This window comes from Notechis scutatus, chromosome 13 (assembly GCF_049901735.1).
Source record: "Notechis scutatus isolate UNSWTSFEM ecotype Mainland chromosome 13, rNotScu1.2, whole genome shotgun sequence".
Taxonomy (NCBI): Eukaryota; Metazoa; Chordata; class Lepidosauria; order Squamata; family Elapidae; genus Notechis; species Notechis scutatus.
In genome coordinates, this window is record NC_142021.1 from 11,452,108 (window position 1) to 11,476,433 (window position 24,326).

Genomic DNA, 24,326 nt, shown 5'->3' on the forward strand with positions numbered 1-24,326 from the left:
GTGTGAAAAATGGCCATAAATCAACTTTTTTCCGGTACTGTTGTAACTTTGAACCAGTTGCTAAATGAACTGTTGTAAGTGGAGGACTACTTGCATTCCTCTTTTAGTTCTGCCAAGGTGTAAATCCAGTGTGGTTTTTTAAAAATCCTAAAACCAGAATTTGAAGATGGGAGTTTTGGTCTTCTCGTTTTCAGGCTGCCTCGGTTCACAAACACGAACTGAAAACCATGTTTGTAAATTAGGATGCTTTCCCCAACCCTTCTTTTTAGAATGAGTGAGTTGGAAGGGGTCTTGGAGGTCTTCTAGTCTAGCCCCCTGCTGAAGCAGGAGAACCTATGCTATTTCAGATAAGTGACTGTCTAGAGATATCATTTCAAACAAAGGATTGTCCAATTCTTAAAAACCTCCAATGATGGAGCACCCAAATTTATCAATTTATGTTAATGTATCCAAATAATAGAATATTAGAATTGTAAGGGATCTTAGAGGTCTTCTAGTCCAATCCCCTGCCCAAGCAGGATATCCTCTACCATTTCAGACAAATGGTTGTCCAATCTCTTCTTAAAAACCTCCAGTGATGGAGCGCCCACAATTTCTAGTGGCAAGCTGTTCCACTGGTTAATTGTCCTCCCTTTTGGGAAGTTCCTCCTTAATTCCAGGCTGCTTCTCTCCTTAATTAGTTTCCACCTGTTGTTTCTTGTCCTGCTTCTGGTGCTTTGGAGAATAATTTGACCCCCCCTCTTCTTTCTGGCAGCCCCCCCCAAATATTAGAATACTGTTACCACGTCACCCCTAATTCTTCTTTTCTCTAGACTAGCCAAACCCAAAATCCTACAGCCTTCATTATGCATCATGGGCTGGACTTTGCCTTCCATCATGCTCAGCCAGCTGCTGGACCCCTCCAGGTTTAAAGGGGAGGGGTGCATGAACTTTGTAGTCCCTTTGTAGCAGTGGCAAAGATAGAGGGTCGGAACTTCGAGTCCGGCTCCAATCCTTTGATAGTGGATTCCTGAGCTTGTTCCTGGGCAAGCTCTGCTACTCCCTGTCCTATAAACAGTGGTTTGCTTATTGTGGTTTGTAGGACAACCCCCCCTCCCCCCATTGGTTGAGTTTGCACGAGCCCCCGCTAAACGAAGCAGCTCTTCAGCCAAAACATCATGTGACGGTCGTGATCATTAAGCAATTTGCCCAAGGTCATTAAGCAAGGCGGGACCACCATTTGCAACTTGTTGCCAGCCTTCCTCATTGACTTAACCAGTTGGAAGCCAGCTTGGAAAGTCACAAGCAGTGATCATGTAACTTGCAGGGAAGTTGTGACGGTCATAAGTCTGAGGATCGAGGATAAGTTATTTCCCCCCCCTTCTCAATGTGGCGGTAACTTCAAAAGCTTGCTTAACGGATGGTTGTAAGCTTAAGGACAAAGGGGAGTAGTGAAATGCTACCGGTTTGGACCGGTTTGCCCAACCTGGTAGCAAAAAAATGGCTACCGGTTTGGCCAAACAGGTAGGAAAAAAAAAAAGCTCCAACGATCAACTGAAGGGAGAAGAGAAAAGTGCAGGATTGGCCCTCCCAACTGCCTCTGCACTTTTCTGTTCTTTATCCCCTCAGCCTCAGCTTGTGTTTGGAAAGCTGCGTGCGGGAGGTGGTGTTCAGCCGGTTCTGACCAGTTCTGGAGAACCGGTAGTGGAAATTTTGAGTAGTTCAGAGAACCGGCAAATCCCACCTCTGACTGGCCCCGCCCCCATTTCTTCTCTGCCTCCCATTGAGTCCCAGTTGATCGGCTGGGTCTCCTTCGGTTGCCCCGCACAGGAGAACAGAGCTGCAAAGCAGGTTAGTGGGGTAGAGAGGGAATGGAGATTTTGCAGTATCCTTCCCCTGTCACTCCCTCCAAGCCACGCCTACCAACCCACGCCTACAGAACCAGTAGTAAAAAAAATATTTGAATCCCACCACTGCTGCGCACACACACACGAAGTGCGCGATCACCAAATGGGTTGGGAAACCGGTAGAATCCCACCACTGTTTTGAAAAGGCTACTTACTCTGGAAACAGGTGTACGTTCAACTGTTGAGGCCACTTTTTCCCACCCTTTCCGGGAGCGGAGAGGGAAGCTGAGCTCCTACCCAAGAATGAAACCTCTGGGGACAGTTTTGCAAATTGCCCCTTTCGTTACGCAACCTCGGGAGCAAATTCCGAGGAAGCCGAATTCTGTTGGTGGTATGTTGGACTTCCTTTTTCTCTTCCCTTTTGGAAATCGTGCAAGGGGGAAAAAAAAAACTATTTCAATGCTGCAATGGATGAAGGGGAAGGGAAATGAACAAAAAGCCAGCTTGCTTTGGAGAAAACGGTTGGGTCAACTTTGCTACTGCCACAATTTACGCAGGGTGTAACTAAGACTTATTTCAGGATAGGAGTGGAGGGCTTATTTAAAGCACCTGTAGGTTAAGTGGAACACCTGGAGAACCGGGTTTGGGGGGGGGACTTTTAATAGAAATCCTGACAAAGCAAAGTGTGCCTTCCTGTGTATAGGTAGTCCTTGAATTACGACCACATTTCAGCCCAATGTTCCTGTTAAGTAAAGACATTTGTTTAAATGAGTTTTGTCCCATCTCAAAGGTGCTTTTTCAGGTGACAACTACACTTCCTTGTTTTTCTTTTGAAGGCATTTCACTTCTCATTCAAGAAGCTTCTTCAGCTCCAACCGGGTGGTGGGGAATGGAATAATTTGTATTCCTGGTAGACAGTTGGCCATTTGCATCTTTTTAGAGGGTGGTTGAGGCCACCTGGAGGTTTATCTGTGTCCTCAGGGTCACCTGAGTGGTGCAAATGGTTCCTGTGGTCTGCAGTTTTCGTTTTCTCTGGAAATCCATTCCTATTAGTGCTAAAACTCCCAAGTGGCCTCAATGACCCTCTAAAAGGATGCAAATGACCAGCTAGCTGTCTGCAAGGAATAAAAATATTTCCATTCCCCAGCTGAAGAAGCTTCTTGAAAGAGAAGCAAAATGCCTTCAAAGAAAAACCAGAATGTCCAGAAAGAAGTAAATTATTGTTATTGTTGTTGTTGTTATTGCTGTTGCTGTTGCTGTTGAATTAATATCAACGGGATGAATTTTCTTGTAAACATTTCAATTCTGATATTTTAATAAAATAATGGCACCCAGACAACACACTGTTTAATAGAAATTGAATTTTTATATGTTGTGTAAATAAAACAATTTAAAAAAATTGGGGGAAAAAAAACCCTGTCTCAAACTCACCCCCTTTTTTCCCCCAACAGGACTCTAATCCCGCCTTCCTTTGTTTCCCTTCCAGGAGCAACAGGAAATGGCCGGGATGAGCATCGCGGGCCCAAACGTCCTTAGTGCGTCGCATCGCTGATTCTTAGGAGAGGCCCCCAAAAGAAGACTGCTCCCCCCCAACCCCCCCTTTGGCAATGGCTGGATCTACACAACCGGCAACCCAGACCTGGCGAGGGGCTGAAAGCCACTACCCCTCCCATGCCATGTCCTACCCTGTGGCCTTAAATCAGCCCCATGTGGTGAGTTGTCTTCTCTTCCCTCCTGGTTGGACTGAGCAGAGTTGAGTTGGGTTGAGTTGAGTTGAATTGAGTTGAGTTGGGTTGAGTTGAGTTGAATTGAATTCTTCATTGGCCAAGTGTGATGGGACACACAAGGAATTTGTCTTGGAGCAAATGTTCTCAGTGTACATAAAAGAAAAGATACGTTCGTCAAGAGTCGAGAATCATCAGGTACAATGATAGTCATAGGGTACAATAAGAGTAGAGTAGAGTAGAGTAGAGTAGAATAGAATAGAATAGAATAGAATAGAATACTTTATTGGCCAAGTGTGATTGGACACACAAGGAATTTGTCTTGGTGCAAAAGCTCTCAGTGTACATAAAAGGAAAGATACATTCGTCAAGAGTCAAGAATCATCAGGTACAATGATAGTCATAGGGTACAATAAGAATAGAGTAGAGTAGAGTAGAGTAGAGTAGAGTAGAGTAGAGTAGAATAGAATAGAATAGAATAGAATAGAATAGAATAGAATAGAATAGAATAGAATAGAATAGAATAGAATAGAATAGAGAAGGGAAGGGAAGGGAAGGGAAGGGAAAGGAATAGAATTTTTTATTGGCCCTGTGTGATTGGACACACAAGAAATTTGTCTTGGTGCAAATGCTCTCAGTGTACATAAAAGAAAAGATACATTCATCAAGAGTCAAGAATCATTAGGTACAACACTTAATGATAGTCATAGGGTGCAATAAGCAATAAAATCATACTAGGAAACAGTCAATATAAATCATAAGGATACAAGCCACAAAGTTACAGTCATACAGTCACAAGTGGGAGGGGATGGGTGATAAGGAGTGATGAGAAGGTTAATAGTAATACTAGTGCAGACTTTGTCAATAGTTGGACAGTGTTGAGGAAATTATGTGTTTAGCAGAGTGATGGCGTTTGGGGAAAAAACTCCCCTTGTGTCTAGTTGTTCTGGTGTGCAGTGCTCTATAGTGTCGTTTTGAGGGTAGGAGTTGAAACAGTTTATGTCCAGGATGTGGAGGGTTGTAGATATTTCAGGATGTGAAGGGTTGTAGATATTTTCACAGCCCTCTTTTTGACTCGTGCAGCATACAGGTCCTCCATGGAAGGCAGGTTGGTAGTCATTATTTTTTTTCTGCAGTTCTGGAGAATCACTCTCTGAAATCTGTGTCTCGATACAGACACATTGAACATCGTTGCCGTTGGCTGGCTGTAGGGGCGTGCCAGTGGGGTGAGAGTGGGCTTCTGGGTCATGAGGACTAGGGCCTTGGGGGTGGTCTTGGCGAAGGCGATGATCGCGTGATCGGAATTTCGGGGGTGCTTGGCCAGCAGGATGGTTTAAAACAAGTCGCAGCCTCCCCAGCGGGTTCTGGGTTCGCCGTTTGTGAGATTCCTAGCCAGCTTCCCACAAACAAAAGCATTGGGAGAAGCCGGATTTTCTCAGTGACCAAGCAATTCACTTCAAAACCACAGTGATTGACATAAAAACCTGGCACAAAAGGTGGTAGGAGCCCGGGTGGTGCACGTGGTTAGAAGGCAGTTTTGCAGGCTGACTCTGCTCATTGCCAGGAGTTCGATCCTGACTGGTTGAAGGTTGACTCAGCCTTCCGTCCTTCCAAGGTCGGTAAAATGAGGATCCAGATTGTTGAGGGCAAAAGGCTGACTCTGTAAACCGCTTAGAGAGGGCTGTAGATCACTGTGAAGCGGTATATAAGTTCTATTGCTATTTCTCCTTCCTTCCTTCCTTCCTTCCTTCCTTCCTTCCTTCCTTCCTTCCTTCCTTCCTTCCTTCCTTCCTTCCTTCCTTCCTTCCTTCCTCCTTCCCTCCTTCCTTCCTGCATCCCTCCCTCCCTCTCTCTCTTCTTCCTTTTTTCTGTTCCCTCCTTCCCTTCCCCTTCCTTCCCTTCCCCTCCTCCCTCCCTCCCTCCTTCCTTCTCTTCTTCCTTCCTTCCTTCTGTTCCCTCCTTCCCTTCCCCTTCCTTCCTTCCTTCCTTCCTTCCTTTCTACCTTCGCACAATGGTTGGAATGCAACATTGCAGGCTGACTCTGCCCACTGCCAACAGTTCGATTCTGAGCGGCTCAAGGTTGCCTTGTCCTTCCGTCCTTCCAAAGTGGGTAAAATGAGGACCCAGATTGTTGGGGGGCAAGAAGCTGAAACGCTTAAGAGAAGGCTGGCTGCAAAGCCCTGGGAAGCAGTCTGTACGTCGGAAGTGCTATGACCGTTGTAAAATCAGAAGCAATTCCCTTAACCTACCTCGCTTAGCCACGGAAATTGCCGCCATCGATCAAGGACTCCCTGTACAGTTACTCCTTTTTCGTTTGCTGGGTCAGCCCTGAGGCTGACATTTATGGATCTTCTGTGGACGGAGGAGGATTGGAAGGGAAATCCCCCATGCCTTCCCTTGTGTGCCTTTTAGAAATTTACAACGTCTGGACAAGGACAAGGCCTGCCATGCTGCATTTTTGGAAACAAAGCCCAGCTGAGCTGAGGTCAGATTTCTTTCAAGCAAACTTGAGAGACAGAGAGACAGCCGGGAATCGGAAATACACTTACGAGGTCAGAAACTGAGTTTAAAATTCCCCACTCCCACCCCCAAGGGAGGAGGCAGTCTCCTTGCAGGCAGAAAGTCTGCGTAAAATAAACCATAATTACTGACGCTCCTATGGGACTTACTTGCACTTTTGTTCCTCATTGTCCCGCGACTCCGGAATGGATGTTTGTTTTCCTGCTTTGCTTTCTAGATCCAAAACAAAAGACTCTTTTTTTGGGGGGGGAAGGGAGAACAGAGAAAAGAGAGATCAAAAGGAGCCCATTGTAATATAAGATTTGCCCAAAATAGCCCCTGAGCTCAATTAAAAAAAGAGAGAAAGAAAAAAACAACGCAATCTTTATCATGAGAACTTAAGACTCTTAGAGGCAGGGAACTGTGCCAGGTATTATTATTAGCATTTGAATAATTCCGACTCCCCGCAGGCTTACAAGATAAAAATTCAATAAAAAGGAAGAAAAGGGACGACAAGAAAATAAGGTTAACCCACCCACTTAAGCACAGCCTGAACTCCCAAATGGCTTGTACGTAAAACCAAAAACGGGGATAACAATAGCAAGATCAAAAGTGGAACAGTAGAATAGAACAACAGAGTTGGAAGGGACCTTGGAGGTCTTCCAGTCCAACCATCTGCCTAGGCAGGAAACCTTAGACCACTTCGGACAAATCATTGTCCAATCTCTTCTTAAAAACCTCCAGTGTTGGAGAATTCACAACTTCTGGAGGCAAGTTGTTCCACTGATTAATTGTTCTGACTGTCAGGAAATTTCTCCTTAGTTCTAAGTTGCTTCTCTCCTTGATTAGTTTCCATCCGTTACTTCTTGTCCTGCCTTCCGGTGCTTTGGAGAATAGCTTGACTCCCTCTTCTTTGGGGCAGCCCCTCAAATATTAGAACACTGCTATCATGTCACCCCTAGTCCTTCTTTTTATCAAACTAGACATACCCAGTTCCAGCAACTGTTCTTTATATGTTTTAGCCTCCAGTCCCCTAATCATCTTTCTTGCTCTTCTCTGCACTCTTTCCAGAGTCTGAACTTGGGTGATGGCAAATGATCACGTCTCCAAAGTTTGATGGGGGGAAAAAAATTCTAAACCTTCCCAGTAACCGAGTAACTTTTTTTTCTTTTTCTGGGAATTTGGCTGTTAATTTTATTAATTTATCAGCAGCGTAGATCCACCTCCCACTTCCTCAATCTTGTTTGGAATTTCCCTGGTCAGTTGGAGGCCCTTGAAATGGCTGGCAACCTTCCCAAGCTGTCGAAATCCAACCATCTTGAGAAGAGAAGCTTTAATAATCTGCAACCAAGAGCCTCCAAACTTGATGACTTTAAGACTTGTGGACTTCGACTCTCAGAATTCCCCAGAAAGGCCCTTAATAATCTACAACAAGAGCCTCCAAACTTGATGACTTTAAGACTTGTGGACTTCAACTTCCAGAATTCCCCAGAAAGGCCCTTAATAATCTACAACAAGAGCCTCCAAACTTGATGACTTTAAGACTTGTGGACTTCAACTTCCAGAATTCCCCAGAAAGGCCCTTAATAATCTACAACAAGAGCCTCCAAACTTGATGACTTTAAGACTTGAGGACTTCAACTTCCAGAATTCCCCAGAAAGGCCCTTAATAATCTACAACAAGAGCCTCCAAACTTGATGACTTTAAGACTTGAGGACTTCAACTTCCAGAATTTCCCAGAAAGGCCCTTAATAATCTACAACAGGGGTTTCCAAACTTGATGACTTTAAGACTTGTGGACTTCTACTCTCAGAATTCTCCAGAGGCCCTTAATCATCTACAACAGACTTGTGGACTTCAACTCCAGAACCCAGAAAGGCCCTTAATAATCTACAACAAGAGCCTCCAAACTTGATGACTTTAAGACTTGTGGACTTCAACTTCCAGAATTCCCCAGAAAGGCCCTTAATAATCTACAACAAGAGCCTCCAAACTTGATGACTTTAAGACTTGTGGACTTCAACTTCCAGAATTCCCAGAAAGGCCCTTAATAATCTACAACAAGAGCCTCCAAACTTGATGACTTTAAGACTTGAGGACTTCAACTTCCAGAATTCCCCAGAAAGGCCCTTAATAATCTACAACAGGGGTTTCCAAACTTGATGACTTTAAGACTTGTGGACTTCGACTCCCAGAATTCTCCAGAGGCCCTTAATAATCTACAACGGACTTGTGGACTTCAACTCCAGAATTCCCTAGAAAGGCCCTTAATAATCTGCAACAAGAGCCTCCAAACTTGATGACTTTAAGACTTGTGGACTTTGACTCCCAGAATTCCCCAGAAAGACCCTTAATAATTTACATCAGGGGTCTCCCAACTTCACAACTTTAAAGCTTGTGGACTTCAACACCCAGAATTACTCAGCCAGCTAAATTCTGGTGATGTTCCCCATATGCTGGCTGGGGAATTCTGGAGGGGCCGCAAGCCTTAAGTTTGCCAAGTCTGAAGAGTCTCTAAGGTAAAAGAAGGGGAGATACAATGTTTTGATGAAACAAATGGGCTCCATCAGAGTTGGAAGCCTAGTTGGATGGCTTTACACGGTTGATGGATTGTTTTCTTCAAAGTCTCTTCCAACTCTGTTTACTCTACTCTACTCTACTCTACTCTACTCTACTCTACTCTACTCTACTCTACTCTATTCTATTCTGTAGTATTTCTTATAGCCCCCTTGACACTATGGATGATAGTTAATGGGATTTAGGGATCCACTTTAGGGATCCCTGTATCATGGTGATTTATTGAAAACGTTGGCGCTCTCCAACAACTGTGGGAGATGCTTTGCTTCGTGTTGTTGAGTTCAGAGTATCAACTGAGCAGAGAAGTGGTTGGTCAGTAGTTGACTCTCTTTCCGCTGTTCACACCACTGTTCTTCAGCCCTACCTCAGAAAGGCAAGATAAGAAGGAATGGGTTGAAGCTTGTCCAAGAGAGACCCAGCTTAGAAGTGAAGAGAAATTGCCTCACTGGAGGTTTTCAAAACTAGACTGGATGGACAACCACTTGATCGGGATGGCGTAAGGTCTCATGCTTGAGCAAGGGGTTGGACTAGAAGACCTGGGGTCCCTTCCAGCGCTGTGATTCTAGGGTTCTAAGGTACCCTTTGGAAGCTTTTGAGATGAATGAGGTGGCATCTCCAGGCATTGAGAATCGCTATAGGGGAGTGTATGAATTAACCTGCCTAGGCAGGTGGGGTTGGACTAGAAGGCCTCCAGAGTCTCTTCCAACTCTGTTTACTCTACTCTACTCTACCTACTCACTCTACTCTACTCTACTCTACTCTACTCTACTCTATTCTTTCCTATTCTGTTCTGTTCTGTTCTACTCTACTCTACTCTTTCCTATTCTACTCTACTCTACTCTACTCTACTCTACTCTATTCTACTCTACTCTACTCTACTCTACTCTACTCTACTCTACTCTACTCTACTCTACTCTATTCTTTCCTATTCTGTTCTGTTCTGTTCTCACTCTACTCTACTCTACTCTTCCTATTCTACTCTACTCCACTCTACTCTACTCACTCTACTCTACTCTACTCTACTCTACCTCTCATTCTTTCCTATTCTATTCTATTCTATTCTACTCTACTCTACTCTACTCTACTCTACTCTACTCTATTCTTTCCTATTCTATTCTATTCTGTTCTACTCTACTCTACTCTACTCTTTCCTATTCTATTCTATTCTACTCTACTCTACTCTACTCTACTCTACTCTACTCTACTCCCTATTCTATTTTATATTCCATTCCATTCTGTATTCTGAGCAGGGGCTGGACTAGAAGACCTCCAAAGTCTCTTCCAACTCTGTTTACTCTACTCTGCTCTCTACTCTACTCTACTCTACTCTACTCTATTCTTTCCTATTCTATTCTATTCTACTCTACTCTACTCTACTCTACTCTACTCTATTCTTTCCTATTCTATTCTATTCTACTCTACTCTACTCTACTCTACTCTATTCTTTCCTATTCTATTCTATTCTACTCTACTCTACTCTACTCTACTCTACTCTACTCCCTATTCTATTTTATATTCCATTCCATTCTGTATTCTGAGCAGGGGGCTGGACTAGAAGACCTCCAAAGTCTCTTCCAACTCTGTTTACTCTACTCTGCTCTACTCTACTCTACTCTATTCTACTCTATTCTTTCCTATTTTATTCTACTCTACTCTACTCTACTCTACTCTATTCTTTCCTATTTTATTCTACTCTACTCTACTCTATTTCCTATTCTATTCTGTTCTACTCTACTCTACTCTATTCTTTCCTATTTTATTCTACTCTACTCTACTCTACTCTACTCTACTCTACTCACCCTGTTCTTTCCTATTCTATTCTATTCTGCTCTACTCTACTCTACTCTATTTCCTATTTTATTCTACTCTACTCTACTCTATTTCCTATTCTATTCTGTTCTACTCTACTCTACTCTACTCTATTCTTTCCTATTTTATTCTACTCTACTCTACTCTACTCTACTCTACCCTATTCTTTCCTATTCTATTCTGTTCTACTCTACTCTACTCTATTTTTTCCTATTCTATTCTATTCTACTCTACTCTACTCTACTCTACTCTACTCTATTCTTTCCTATTTTATTCTACTCTACTCTACTCTATTCTTTCCTATTCTATTCTGTTCTACTCTACTCTACTCTATTCTTTCCTATTCTACTCTGCTCTGCTCTGCTCTGCTCTACTCTACTCTACTCTACTCTACTCTATTCTTTCCTATTTTATTCTACTCTACTCTACTCTATTCTTTCCTATTCTATTCTATTCTGTTCTACTCTACTCTACTCTACTCTACTCTACTCTACTCTACTCTATTCTTTCCTATTCTATTCTATTCTACTCTACTCTACTCTACTCTACTCTACTCCCTATTTTTTATATTCCATTCCATTCTATATTCTGAGCAGGGGGCTGGACTAGAAGACCTCCAAGGTCCCTTCCAGATCCTATCCTATCCTATCCTATCCTATCCTATCCTATCCTAATTCTATAAAGGAGAACATTTGTAGCTCAGGGTTGAACTGTGGGATCCTTGGTGTTTCTGAGTTTGGAGGTTTTCTTGCAGACATTTCATGACCCAACTAGGTAATATCATCAATGGAAGCAGGAGGAGAAGGAATACGGCGACAGGAAGGGCATCTGGCCATTAAAACAATCTGCTAGCTCCATTCAGTTGCCCAGACTCCACCTCGCAAGGGAATATGGGGCTGTTAAATGAAGGTGATTTCATGACCCAACTAGGTAACATCACCACTACTAATAGAAGAGAATATTTGTAGCTCAGGGTTCAACTATGGAGTCCTTGGTGTTCTCTGAACTTGGATGGTTACTTGTAGGCATTTCATTGCCTTACATCAGTACCAACAGATATTTGTAGCTGAAGGTTCAACTGTTGGGTCCTTGGTGTCCTCCCAAGTTTGCTTGCAGACGTTTCATTGCCCAACTAGGTAACATCATCAGTACCAACAGAAGAGAATATGTGTAACTCAGGGTTGAAATGAGGGGTCATTGGTGCTCTCTGAGCTTGGCTGCTTTCCTGAAGAAATTTCAGGACCCAAACTAGGTAACGTCTTTTTATTCCCAGACGAATTAAGGAATGGCTTAATTGAGTTGCAAAGAAATCTATGGCCATTTGCAACTTGATCTGGGTTAGCACACTGGGTGAGTCCAGCCCTTTATTGGGTTAGTTAGCCATGACAGGGCGCTTAAGATAGTTTGCAAAGCCAACCCATTGTAGCTTCTGTCAGGAAGTGTGTGGTTAAGGCAACCTGTTCTGACTCAGGCTTCGTCAAACGTAATTAAACACAAACTTGTTTTAAAAGCAAAGCCTATTTTAATGCAACACTGAGAATTATTTCCATTCACAGCCACAACTAACTTAAACAGATAAGCACACCCCTGTCAGTGCTGTGGAATGCTGCCAAAAACAGAAGTATCCAAATTAATTAGTACCAGAAAAAAAACGACCAGAATCCGCAGAGCTTTCAAGAAGGACTCAGAATATCTTGAACTACTTTGCTTCCTGCAAAGAGTTCGTCATTGAGGTCTGACTTTTATCCTTATGCCTAAAGTGCAAACCTGAGGTCAGACCCTGTGGGAGTGGGAGTCTGAGGATGGGAGGTGGTCCAGACAGAGATATAGTGTCTTGAAATGAAGGCAGAGCAGGGATAACTCAACTACTGTGGGAAAAAGAAAACAGACCAGGAAGGAAATCTTAACCAAGATGTAAACTTCTGGAGAATATCTTGGTACAGTTGATGTGGTTTTGACTCTAAAGATGACCGTTAATTTTGAGGAAGTTTCTCTTTTGACCAAAGAGTGGTTGACTAGGGGTTTTCTTTACTTCTCCTTTTTTTTCCTGAGTACTTTTGACCTAGATGTATACATTATGGAGCCTTCACAGTACCTCAAAGTTCTCCAGACTCTCCCATGCACTGAAGTGTGAAGATGTTTCCTCAAACTGTGGGTTTCCTCTCTTGTTGCATCACTCTTAAGTTTCGCTGCTGAGGCTTCATCAGGAGGTTACAGAAAACCCAACCCCTTGGTTTCCAGTTCTGGACCTGCGGAAAGAAAAGAGTTAGCTGGGTGGTTGCAACTTCAAATACAGTCGAGATACAAGAAAGATGCAAAAACATGGGGTTTTACAAAGAACCAACAACATTTGATAAGATATTATTAGTGGCAGATAAAACTGATCCAAAAATATGTAACTACTTATTAAGTTATAAAATGGAAAAGGAATAAGTCAAAGAAACAATGATTGTACTGGCAACATTTTTTGATTATACTATAGAATTAGATAATTGGCAAAAACTTTGGGATAGGAATTACAAGGGCTACTGCATATAAAGAAAATCTGTATAAAATGTTTTATAGGTGGCACTTGCCACCGGCAAGATTAGCAGAAATGTTAGCAAATATGTCCGCCAAGTGTTGGAAGTGTCATCAGATCCCAGGTATTTATTATCATGTGGTGGACCTGAATGAAAGCAAGAAAATATTGGATGAAAATACATACATGGTTGGAAAAGATGATCAAGCAACATATAGATCTGAAACCAGAAATATTTTTGTTGGGTATAATGCCCAACAAAAGGGGATGTGATAAGGGAACTATATATCTAGTTTTGCATATATTAGCAACAAGGATTGTATTTGCACAATATTGGGAAAATGAGGACACTTCATCTGATCAGGATGTAATTTGGAAAATATTAGACTGTACAGAGATGGATATTAAAAATAAAAGATAAGAAGACACAGAATATTATTTAACATGGAATAGATTTTACGAGTGGCTAGAGATAAGAGGTAGAAATTAGATGAAGAAAGATTATTGCTATGTATGAATTAAATATAAAGATGGTTTATAATTTAAAATATGCCAATATAACTAACAGAATCACAAATAAGCTAATATAAAGAGAAATCTAGTTGGAATAGAATGGAATGGAATTCTGTTGGAATAGAATGGAATGGAATAAAATAGAATATAATTCTTTATTGGCCAAGTGTGATTGGACACAGAAGGAATTTGTCTTGGTGCAAATGCTTTCACTGTACATAAAAGAAAAGAGACATTCGTCAACAGTCAAGAATCATCAGGTGCAACACTTAATGATAGTCATAGGAATATGATAAGCAATCAAATCATACTAGGAAACAGTCAATATAAATTGTAAGAATATAAGCGACAAAGTTACAGTCATACAGTCACAAGTGGGAGGGGATGGGTGATAAGGAGTGATGAAAAGGTTAATAGTAATAGTAGTGCAGACTTTGTAAATAGTTGGACAGTGTTGAGGGAATTATTTGTTTAGCAGAGTGATGGCGTTTGGGGAAAAACTCTCCTTGTGTCTGTTTGTTCTGGTGTGCAGGGCTCTATAGCGTTGTTTTGAGGGAAGGAGTTGAAACAGTTTATGTCCGGGATGTGAGGGGTCTGTAAATGTTTTCACAGCCCTCTTTTTGACTTGTGCAGTATGTACAGGACCTCGATGGAAGGCAGGTTGGTAGCAATTGTTTTTTTTTCTGCAGCCCTAATTACTCTCTGAAGTCTCTGTCTGTCCTGTTGGGTTGCAGAGCCAAACCAGACAGTTATAGAGGTGCAGATGACAGACTCAATCATTCGTCTATAGAACCGAATCAGCAGAACGTTATACTATTATTATTGTTATTAGTATATATGTTAATTTTTCTTTATGTTCTTTCTTTGCTTCTCTGCAAATGATATGCCCTGACAATACACTGTATTCAAAATGTTTGTGTGTGTGTGTGTGTGTGTGTATATACACACACACACACACACACATAAAAAAAAAAAAAAAGAACTGTTGTAAGTCGAGGACTATCTATATATATGATTTCGACCTGAAGGTTTATGACTTGGTTTTGTGTCGTCTGTTTTAGGATGTGAGTCTCTTGGAATATCAGCACCATCCCAGAGAATACACTTCCCACCTGCCCCCAGGATCTCTCTTACACCCGCAACGACGCAGGCCCTCCTTGTTATCCGAATTTCAGCCGGGAAATGAAAGGTAAGACTAAAGAAATGGGACGCATTTGAGGTTCCAACAGATTTTTTTCTTCCCAAAAGATATTTAGGACCCAGTTTTGAAGTCTCTCTCTCCCCCCTCCCTCTCTCTCCCCCTCTGTCCCTCTCTCTCTTTCCCTTTCTTTCCTCTCTCCTCTCTCTCTCTCCTCTCTCTTTCCCTCTCTCATCTCCTCTCCTCTTTCCCTTTCTCTCTCTCTCTCCCTCTCTCTCTCTCCTTCCCTTTCTTCCTCCCTTTTTCCCTCTCTCTCCCCCTCTCTTCCCTTTCTCTCATTCCCTTTCTCTCTCTCTCTTCTCTCTCTCTCTCTCCTCTCTTTCCCCCTTTCTCTTGCTTCTCTCTCTCTCCCTCTCTCCTCTCTCTTTCCCTCTCTCTCCTCTCCCCCTCTGTCTCTCTCCTCTCTCTCTCTCTCACACACACACACACACACACACACACGGACAAAGACCATCTGTGTGCTGGACAACTGGTCACGTGGCTGCAGTTACCACAATTTTTGCTCAAAACAGTGACAATTGGACCATCATTGCATTCACTAGACAACCCTAGTGTGCGCGTCACAACTGCCACGATCAAGCGATGATCCGCTTTACGACTTAAACCGGTTGTAATTGCCAGACTCAATTATAGTCGTAAGTTGAAGACTCTGTATGGCAGAGTTTGTGACATCGTACAATAATATTTTGCGAGATCGAAGGTGTTTGGACCCGGCTCCCCAAACACGACAAACCCTCTGTATTTAAATAAATGTTGCCCTTTATTAGGAGCGCCAGCAGCCCCGGCAAAAAGTTCCTCTCTCAACGCAGGCTAAGAAGTCCGTCCGGCAGGGAGATGAATAGTTGTCTGCCACACCTTTTTATCTCTGCTCCCTGCCTTTTATCCCCAGAGCTAGGGTGGAGTCTCGCTAGCAGCAGTGGCTCTTCCGTTCCAAGGACCGGCCCATAGATTTCCACTGCTCTCCTCTCCACTGCCTTCTGTGCATCCGTGCATCAGGCACTGTACCCAGCTGTTCCTCCTCTTCCTCATCAGCCACGTCCAGACCTGGGGGCTGTTGACTCTCCATCTGAGGGCTGACGGATGGCCCAGACTCCACCTCTGTCTCTATCTCTCTGTGTGATATCCCAGGAAGCAGCACACATGTCATAAATTCCCAAACATAAATAAATTTCCTTTAATGCCTCCAACTTGGCTTCACTGTTCAATCGTTCACAGTTGGAGATTAAACTCTTTCCAAAATAGTCTCCAAAAGAAAGAAATACAGTCCAAACTCAAAAGAACAGATAACGGAGAAATAAAAAAAACCAAAACAAACCCCACTGAAGGAAGTTCCACAACAGACCAGGATCATTAATTACAAACTTCAAGAAGAGAAGAAGGCACAGTCCGTTGGAAGAACGCCAACCAAGATAAACCTCAGCCAGGAATAAAACACACTTTGCTTCTAGCAATGCTGTGTTTTAAACGCCCCTCTTTTATACTATTCCCCCCAGCTGCAGCCAATGAGGGGGATCATGGCCGCTTCCTCTCCCATAAGCCACATTGTTCCCTTCTCCATTCCTCCCTGCAGGCCCTAGGATGAAGGGGGGATGGGCCTGGGTCTTCCTCTGACTGCCCAGCCGGCCTCTGCCCTTCCCCAGCCTCCTCCACAACCTCCGGAGCCACCCTTCTACTCCCTGTCGGCTGTTCCTCCTCTCCCTCGACTCTACCAAGGGCATGACACTCTGCCAGCTCTATTTCCTCTTCCCCCTTGGAGTTCCCAGATTGTCTTGATGCTGACCCTGACTCGCATGCCTCCTCTTCCTCCTCCTCTGATTGGGCTGCTGGATGGACCAGCAGCCAACAGGCCACAAAAGCGGGTCGGTCACTGGGAGCAGAGATTTACTCTTCCAAGCGTTCGAACTCATGCCGGAGTTCAGGGAATTTCCCTCTACTGAAACATGACTCACAGAACAGCCCAAAAGCCTGTATGTTGGTAGAGGGAAATACCCCAAAGATGGGCTCCGCCGTAAGTCCGGACGCTAAGAAGAATAAATATCTGGTTCCGGTGACTGACCCACCTTCGATCTCGCATCATCATCCTGGGACACATAATATATTCAAAGTTTTGCAGCGTTAATTTAGCGCCAGAAAAATAAACACAGATGGCTGATGCTTCATTTAACGTCTTTGTAAACATAATAAGTAGATTTTACAAACCAGTTGTAGATTTCTCTTAACATAGAGCAAACTCAGACAGAAATAAACATGTTGCAAGTAACTTCAGAGTAGAGCTCCAATCTTCAGCAAGCAAGCATGTTAGTTTCTCTTTTACTTTAGTTCAGCAGGCAAGCAAAAGAGAAGAGAAACAGTTTCATTTCAATAGACAGACTCAGAATTCAACATAGCTTCAGAGCTGCAGAGCTTAATATAGAGCCACACCTGGGCTACTTCCAGTTTCAGTTTCCAAACAGTTCTCATTGGCTGACTTAGTTGTTATGCCTATTCATTGGCTGACCTTGTTACCAAACTCTATTCCAGTTCATGAATATACTGACAATATATTTGCTTTCATTCATAATAATAATATTTTGCATTGCTCCTACCGTGATGTTGGATTCCTTAAGGAGCCGGCTTTTATTGATGAATATAAAATACAATATTTTCTTTTTTTAATTTTTCTTATTGCTTTCTTAGTTCAACTTTGGAGTTTGCCTTTGAGGCTTGTGAAGCTTTCTTTTAAGATTATAAAGATGGCTTTAGTTTAGTTGACTTTATTGTCATTGTACCTCGTACTACAAAATCAAACGCCATCTTCAGTGCACATCATGACCATGAAAATAAACACAAACACACATCCTTCACTTTTCACACATTGAACCGAAACCCCCCAACACAGCACCAACACTGCACTACGCAGTAGAATTCAACAGAGCTACTGCCCTGGGATAGAAGCTGTTTTTCAGCCTGTTTGTCTTTGTTTTTATTCTCCTGTACCGTCTGCCAGATGGTAATAGTTCAAAAAAAGGGGGTGCCCAGGATGAGATGGATCTTTGAGGATATTTTGAACTTTCTTAAGGCAGCGGGAGCTATAAAGCTCTTCCAAAGAGGGGAGAGGGCAACCCATGATCCTCTGAGGGGGAATGAGGTTCACCCTCTGGAGCGCTGTCCTATCTGCCCCTGTGCAAGTGGCAAACCATACAGAGGTGCAGTAAGTTAAGATACTCTCTATGGTGCAGCGGTAGAAGGTCACCAGCACTTTAACGAATTGTATTGGGAGAAACGGTCTAAAAAAAAAATACCCATTTAAAATCAATCGGCTTGGAGCTCCTTGTCCCGTTCTCTGTTCTCTTCCCTGCAGATCCCAGGAGACGCACGCTCGGGCCGAGTCCCATTCCTATCTCTCGGATCTGAGCAAACCGTCGGAAATCGAATTCATTGAGACCAAGCGGCCTCGGATGGAGCTGTTACAGGAGCCGCTGCTGAGGCCTCCGACTCTGCTCAGCCAGGCGGGAACAGAGGGTTTCTCCAGGGTAAGCTGGAAAGAGAAGCTGTACAGAGAAACCTTGAATTACGACTGTCATAGAACCCGTTCATTATAGGCATAAATCAATAGAATGTTTGTAGCTCGGGGTTGAAATGAGGGGCCCTTGCTGACGTTTCATGACCCAACTAGGTAACATCATCAGTGCTAGAAAGGAATGGGGTTTGCAGAAGGACGAAGGGAGGAGGAAGGGAGGAGGAAGAGGACTGTGGGGTCCTTGGTGCTCTCTGAGCTTGGTTGGTTTTCTTACAGACGTTTCATGACCCAACTAGGTAACATCATCAGTGCTAGAAGGGAGTGGGGTTTGGAGTGGAGAAGAAGATGGGGGAGGAGGATGACAACTATGTGGTCCTTGGTGCTTTCTGAGCTTGGTTGTTTTCTTGCAGATGTTTCACGACCCAACTACGTAACATCATCAGTGCTAGAAGGAGGTTGGGCTTGTGGAGGAGGAGGAGGAGGACTGTAGGTTCCTTGGTGCTCTCATAGCTTGGTAGTTTTCTTGCAGACGTTTCATGATCCAACTACGTAACATCATCAGTGTCTAGAAGGGTGTGGGGTTTGCTCTCTGTTTATATACAAGTGGCCTGCCCTGTCCGTGTTGGTGGGAGTATTTCTTGGTGGTTCCTTGATAGAGCAGCTGTTTACTGTTCGAAGGTTTGTCTGAGTTGGAGGTTGGACATGCTTCAACTTTGGCAGAAGCTGGGATGGCGAAATCCCGTGCGTTGGGGGGTGAGAGGTGGGGGTGGGGATGAATAGGTCATCTGAGATGTTCTGTGATGACCCAGGGTGGGATACAAAATAAACACAGTCACAAAAAACAGGCGAAGCCCCTTTTATTCATTCACATTGCTTCCAAGCTACAAATATCCTTGACGGGAGACAAAAAAAAACTCCCACACAAACAGTTACAAGAAGGAGGAAATGCCTATAAATTATAAAGAGTAAAAAACAACACAAACCAGGGAAGATAAGGGCTTGAAGATGTCCACTGATATCAGAACACACACTGGGAAGGATGCCAAACTCAGAGAGGAACTATAAACTGGAGACATTTACATGCTTTGTTTCCAGCGTTTGCCAGTACGCAGGTCCAAACTCTTATTCAGTTGTCACACCTGCAGCCCATGAATAGGATCAAGGCCCTCTCCTCCTGAGGAGACCACGTCTCTCCCTTCTCTTCTCCTCCCTGCGTGCCCTAGGATGTAGAGGGGATTGGCCTGGGTCCTCCTCTGACTGCTCAGCTGGCCTCTGCCCTTCCCCAGCCTCCTCCACAACCTCCGGAGCCAAACTTTCACTCCCTGTTGGCTGTTCCTCCTCTCCCTCAGAGTCAGTCTCCGCCAGGGCATGACATGTTCAGGGGCCTGCCAAGATGATGGAGAGACCTGGCCCCTGGTGTTCTGACCAAGGCTTCCTGAGACAGTAACAATCACATGCTGTTCCCAAAAACCCTGTTTTTATTTCAACGGCTATGAATTATATGCATTCACCACCCGTAATGAGTCCCAAACAGTTTATGAATAGTCCCACAGAAGTCTGCCAAAGTCTTTTAGGATAAGGCTGATAAGCACCCACCTTTATCTCCCTTGAAATGCTGCCCACGACTAGATTTCCAATTAGCTGTACAAGGCCAAACGGAGCATGAAGTCAACATGGAGCTTCAGAATTTAAACCGACCAGAATGGATAAAGTTGCTTCCTGCAAAGGCTCCTGTTCCTTTGCTCCTCCTTTATGTCTTATGGGAGGGGCCAATCACCTCCAAGCCTTACTCCCAAGCCCCCCCTTTTGTCTTAACTGTTCTTGCCTTCTGGCAGCTCCGCTCATGTGCGCACTGGGAACAGGCTCCCCCTGTTCCTTTACCTCCCCGATGTCAGATTCTGCAGGCACCAGCGTCTGCACATAACTCACCCATGGCCCTGGCCTCATCTCTGTATCGGACGCAGATCCCTCGTCCGAGCCCTCCCCAGACTCCTGGACTGGCCCATGTTCCTCCCCACTGCCCGACTCTGCTGCCAGCTCCGCAGGCCGCTGGCAGACCACAACACCTGGTGGCTTCAAAGAAGGCAACCATCCCACCCCCTGCCAGCCAGCTGTCTACAGAAGGAAGTCGAGTTGTGAGGAAGGGAGTTGTGGGTCCTTCTGGGGGACACAGAGAGAGTGACCTTTGGTGTTATGGGACAATGAGGGTCTTGTCTTTCTTCCCCACTAGTTAGAAATTGAGAGGGCCAGCTTGGATGAGATCTCCTGAAGGTAAGCAGCTGTTTTGAGGGCCAGCCAGCCAGTTTCTCCCTGGTTTAAGGTTACAGAATGGAGTCATCTGGAGAAAGATGGAGAGTCTGGGTGTGAGGAGGGAAGGACAGTTGCCAAGTCAACAGGCCCACGTGGGCTGCCTTCAGACGACAGAAGCGTTGCCTGGTCAACTCGTAACACATTTCTATGGTCTTTTTAAAGTTGCCAACAGAAAGGGAGGGGGGAAAGGGGTCTGAAAGAGCAGTGCGGCAGCTTGGAAATCGAAAGGGCATTCCATAAATAGTTTTTCAAAGATTTTTTGCCAGGCAAAATTCTAACTGGAGAGCATGATTGATGGACTCTTGGCTATGGATGTGTCCCATTGGAGAATATGAATTAGGATACACCTGGGGGTGGGGGGAAACCCAGGGTCAAGGGTGACAATGAATGAAGTGTCTCAGAGTCAGCTACACCCAGGTAGTGCTGGACATGTTAACTCCCAATAAATCCTTTTGAAGTTTTGGAAGTTTGGCTCGAGACTCATGATTTAAATGGGGGGAACTGCCGGAATCCTGACAGCGTGTTCAAGAGGTTTCCTAGAGGTTCTCCAGACAGGTTTCTTCTCATGAACTTCCTTTCTCTCTCCCCCCCCTCCCCCTCCAACCTGCAGGATCGAGGCATCACCGGGAAACTGGAGCCCGTTTCTCCCATCACCTCTGCCCATTCTGATTTGGAATTGGATCTCCTCCCATCCCGGCTCTCGAAGGAGGAGCTGATCCAGAACATGGACCGTGTGGACCGAGAGATGACCATGGTGGAACAGCAGATCTCCAAGTTGAAAAAAAAGCAGGTAACAAGACCTCTCCTTTCCCCCAAACTGACGTTAACGGAGATCGGCTGAGAGTTTTTCATCCAGATTTCAACCCGAGAAGGTCTAGGGCAGTGATGGCGAACCTTTTTGGTCTGGTGCGCCCGAAAGTGCGTGCGTGCGTGTGCCGGCACCCACAGTGCAATGCCCTCCGCCCTCCTGCGCATGCACGCGCAACACCCTCCCGCCTTACCTGCATTGCGCACGGGCGTGCTTCCCAGCTGATTTTTGGCCCGTTTGATGCCTTTTTCGCCCTCCGGGAGGCTTGAGGGAAGCCTCTGCAGCCTCGGGAGGCCGAAAAACTGCCTCAAACCAGCTGAAAATCAGTGCAGGTAGGCTTGCCTGCAGCTCGCATGCCGGCACAAATGGCTCTGCATGCCACCACCTGTGGCACGTGTGCCATAGGTTCGCTATCACAGGTCTGGTCACAGCCACGAATCTATTTTGATCGGGTTCTAGGTGTGACTAGGTCATTTCCTTTTGCCAGATAGAACACGGGGGCCACCATAGCATGATGGAGGATGTGCCAGGGAGACACGGCAGCTTTTAGAGACTTGGGAGCATCAACAAAGCCTAGATTTCCCCAGGATTGGGCCTGAATGACAGTAGCGTCCAGATGCTCTTATACAGGTAGTCCTTGACTTAACAGCCAGCTTTGGGACCAGAATTTTGGTTGTTAAGCGAGTTTATTGCATGACTGGCTCCAATGTTGCAACCGTTTTTGCCGGGGTGTTCAGTGAATTCATGCGGTCATTAAATGAACCCTTTCCCAAATTGAAAACTCTGCTTGAAGGGAGCCACTTGGAAAGTTCCCCAATCACAAGCCCAGGGCACTGCAACCGTCATGAAGGCGAGCCAGGTGGTTGCGACGGTTGTAACTTGGGTGGGTTGCAAGTCGCTTCTTCCAAAGCTGTCGTAAATTTGAACCACCGTGAAGCGACCCGTTGTAAGTCGAGGACAGCCTGTGTGGCAATTTGTAGTGTGTGTGTGTGTGTGTGTGTGTGTGTGTGACTGGGGCGTTCCAGGGAGCGCTGGTCCCTGGGAGAGGGGGATTTCCAAAGAGCGCCCCCCGCCTGATTTCCGATTGCTCCTCTTCTTCTACAGCAACAGCTGGAGGAGGAAGCGGCCAAACCGCTGGAGCCCGAGAAGTCCATCTCTCCACCACCCCTGGAGTCGAAGCACCGCAGTCTGGTCCAGATCATCTACGACGAGAATCGGGTGAGCTGGGCTCTTGAACCCCGGGTTACGGTTTGGAAGGAGGCGCCTCCTTCCTGGTTTAAAGCTTGAGGGTGCAGCCGGCACTGTTTCTGTCTAGGAGATCCCAGCCAGCTACTTCTCAGGAGAAGAAGGAGGGAGGGAGGGATGGATGGATGAGAAATGGATGGATGGATGAAGGAGAGATGGATGGATGGAGGTGGGTGGGTGAGTAGAGGGAGGATGGGGTTGGTGGATGGATGGATGGATGGAGCAATGGATGGATCAGAAATGGATGAAGGAGGGATGGATGGATGGATAGATGTTGATGGAGCAATGGATGGATGGATGAGAAATGGATGGATGAAGGAGAAATGGATGGATGAAGGAGAGAGGATGGATGGAGGTGGGTGGGTGGGTGAGTAGAAGGAGGATGGGTTGGTGGATGGATGGATGGAGCAATGGATGGATGGATGAGAAATGGATGGATGAAGGAGAAATGGATGGATGGATGAAGGAGAAATGGATGGATGGAGGTGCGTGGTTGAGTAGGGGAGGAAGGGGTGGATGGATGGATTGATCGAGCAATGGATGGATGGATGAGAAATGGATGGATGAAGGAGAAATGGATGGATGGATGGAAAGATGGAGTGTGGTTGAGTAGAGGGAGGAAGGGGTGGGTAGATGGATGGATGGAGGGTAGGTTGGATGGAGAAATGGATGGATCGATGGATGGGATGATGGAGAAATGGATGGATGGATGGATGAAAGAGAAATGGATGGATGGAGATGGGTGGGTAGGTAGGTAGAGGGAGGAAGAAGTGGGTGGATGTATGGATGTAGGGAGGGTGGGATGGATGTATGGATCCCTACTCCCATTCCTACTCCCACTTCATCCAAAGGGTGTTCGTCCCAAATTGGACTTTTTTTCTTTTGAAGACGTTTCGCTTCTCCTCCAAGAAGCTTCTTCAGCTCTGACTGGATGGTAGAGAATGGAAGGATTTATACTCCTTGCAGACAGCCGGTCATTTGTATCCTTTTTAGAGGGTCGTTGAGGCCTCTTGGAGGTTTATCTGTGTCCTCAGGGTCAACCATGATCTGGATGACTGAAAATCTCCCTAGACCTTTAGCTATGCTTTTTGGGATGAACACCCTTTGAATGGGGCAGGAGTATGAGTGGATTTCCAGAAAAATTGGAGGCTAGAGGAACCATATGCACACCACTCAGGTAAATCTTCAGGTGGCCTCAGCGTCTCTCTCAAAGGATGCAAATGACCAGCTGTCTTCAAGGAGTATAAATCCTTCCATTCCCCACCATCCAGTCAGAGCTGAAGAAGCTTCTTGGATGAGAAGCGAAACGTCTTCAAAAGAAAAAAAAGTCCAATTTGGGACGAACACCCTTTGGATGAAGTGGGAGTAGGAATGGATTTCCAGAGAAAAATTGCAGGCTACAAAAAAGAAGGAGCACCACCATTCAGGTGATCCTGAGGACACAGATAAACTTCCAAGTGGCCTCAACGACCCTCTCAAAGGATGCAAATGACCGGCTGTCTGCAAGGAGTATAAACCCTTCCATTCCCCACCATCCCGTCAGAGTTGAAGAAGCTTCTTGGATGAGAAGTGAAATGAAAAAACAAAACAAAACAAGAAAGTCCAGTTGCCTCCTGAAAAAAGCACCTTTGGGACTACCGTGTCCCGGATGACAGAGAATCTCCGTAGACTTTCAACCTAGAACTAAGGAGAAATTTCCTGACCGTGAAAACAATTAACCAGTAAAACCAGGTTGTCATCAGAAGTTGTGGGTGCTCCCAACACTGGAGGTTTTAAACAAGAGACTGGACAGCCAT

At 45.0% G+C, this 24,326-nt stretch overlaps 1 protein-coding gene across 1 annotated transcript in view; it reads left to right on the forward strand.

Annotated features, from left to right (window-relative positions):
- NCOR2 (nuclear receptor corepressor 2) overlaps positions 1 to 24,326 on the forward strand; it is a 218,467-nt gene that overhangs the window by 34,575 nt on the left and 159,566 nt on the right. Inside the window, 5 exon segments of the mRNA XM_087942977.1 lie at positions 3,313 to 3,538; positions 14,532 to 14,659; positions 18,009 to 18,180; positions 21,088 to 21,267; positions 22,390 to 22,503. Coding sequence (XP_087799103.1) covers positions 3,434 to 3,538; positions 14,532 to 14,659; positions 18,009 to 18,180; positions 21,088 to 21,267; positions 22,390 to 22,503 — 699 coding nt within the window. The 5' untranslated portion in view covers positions 3,313 to 3,433.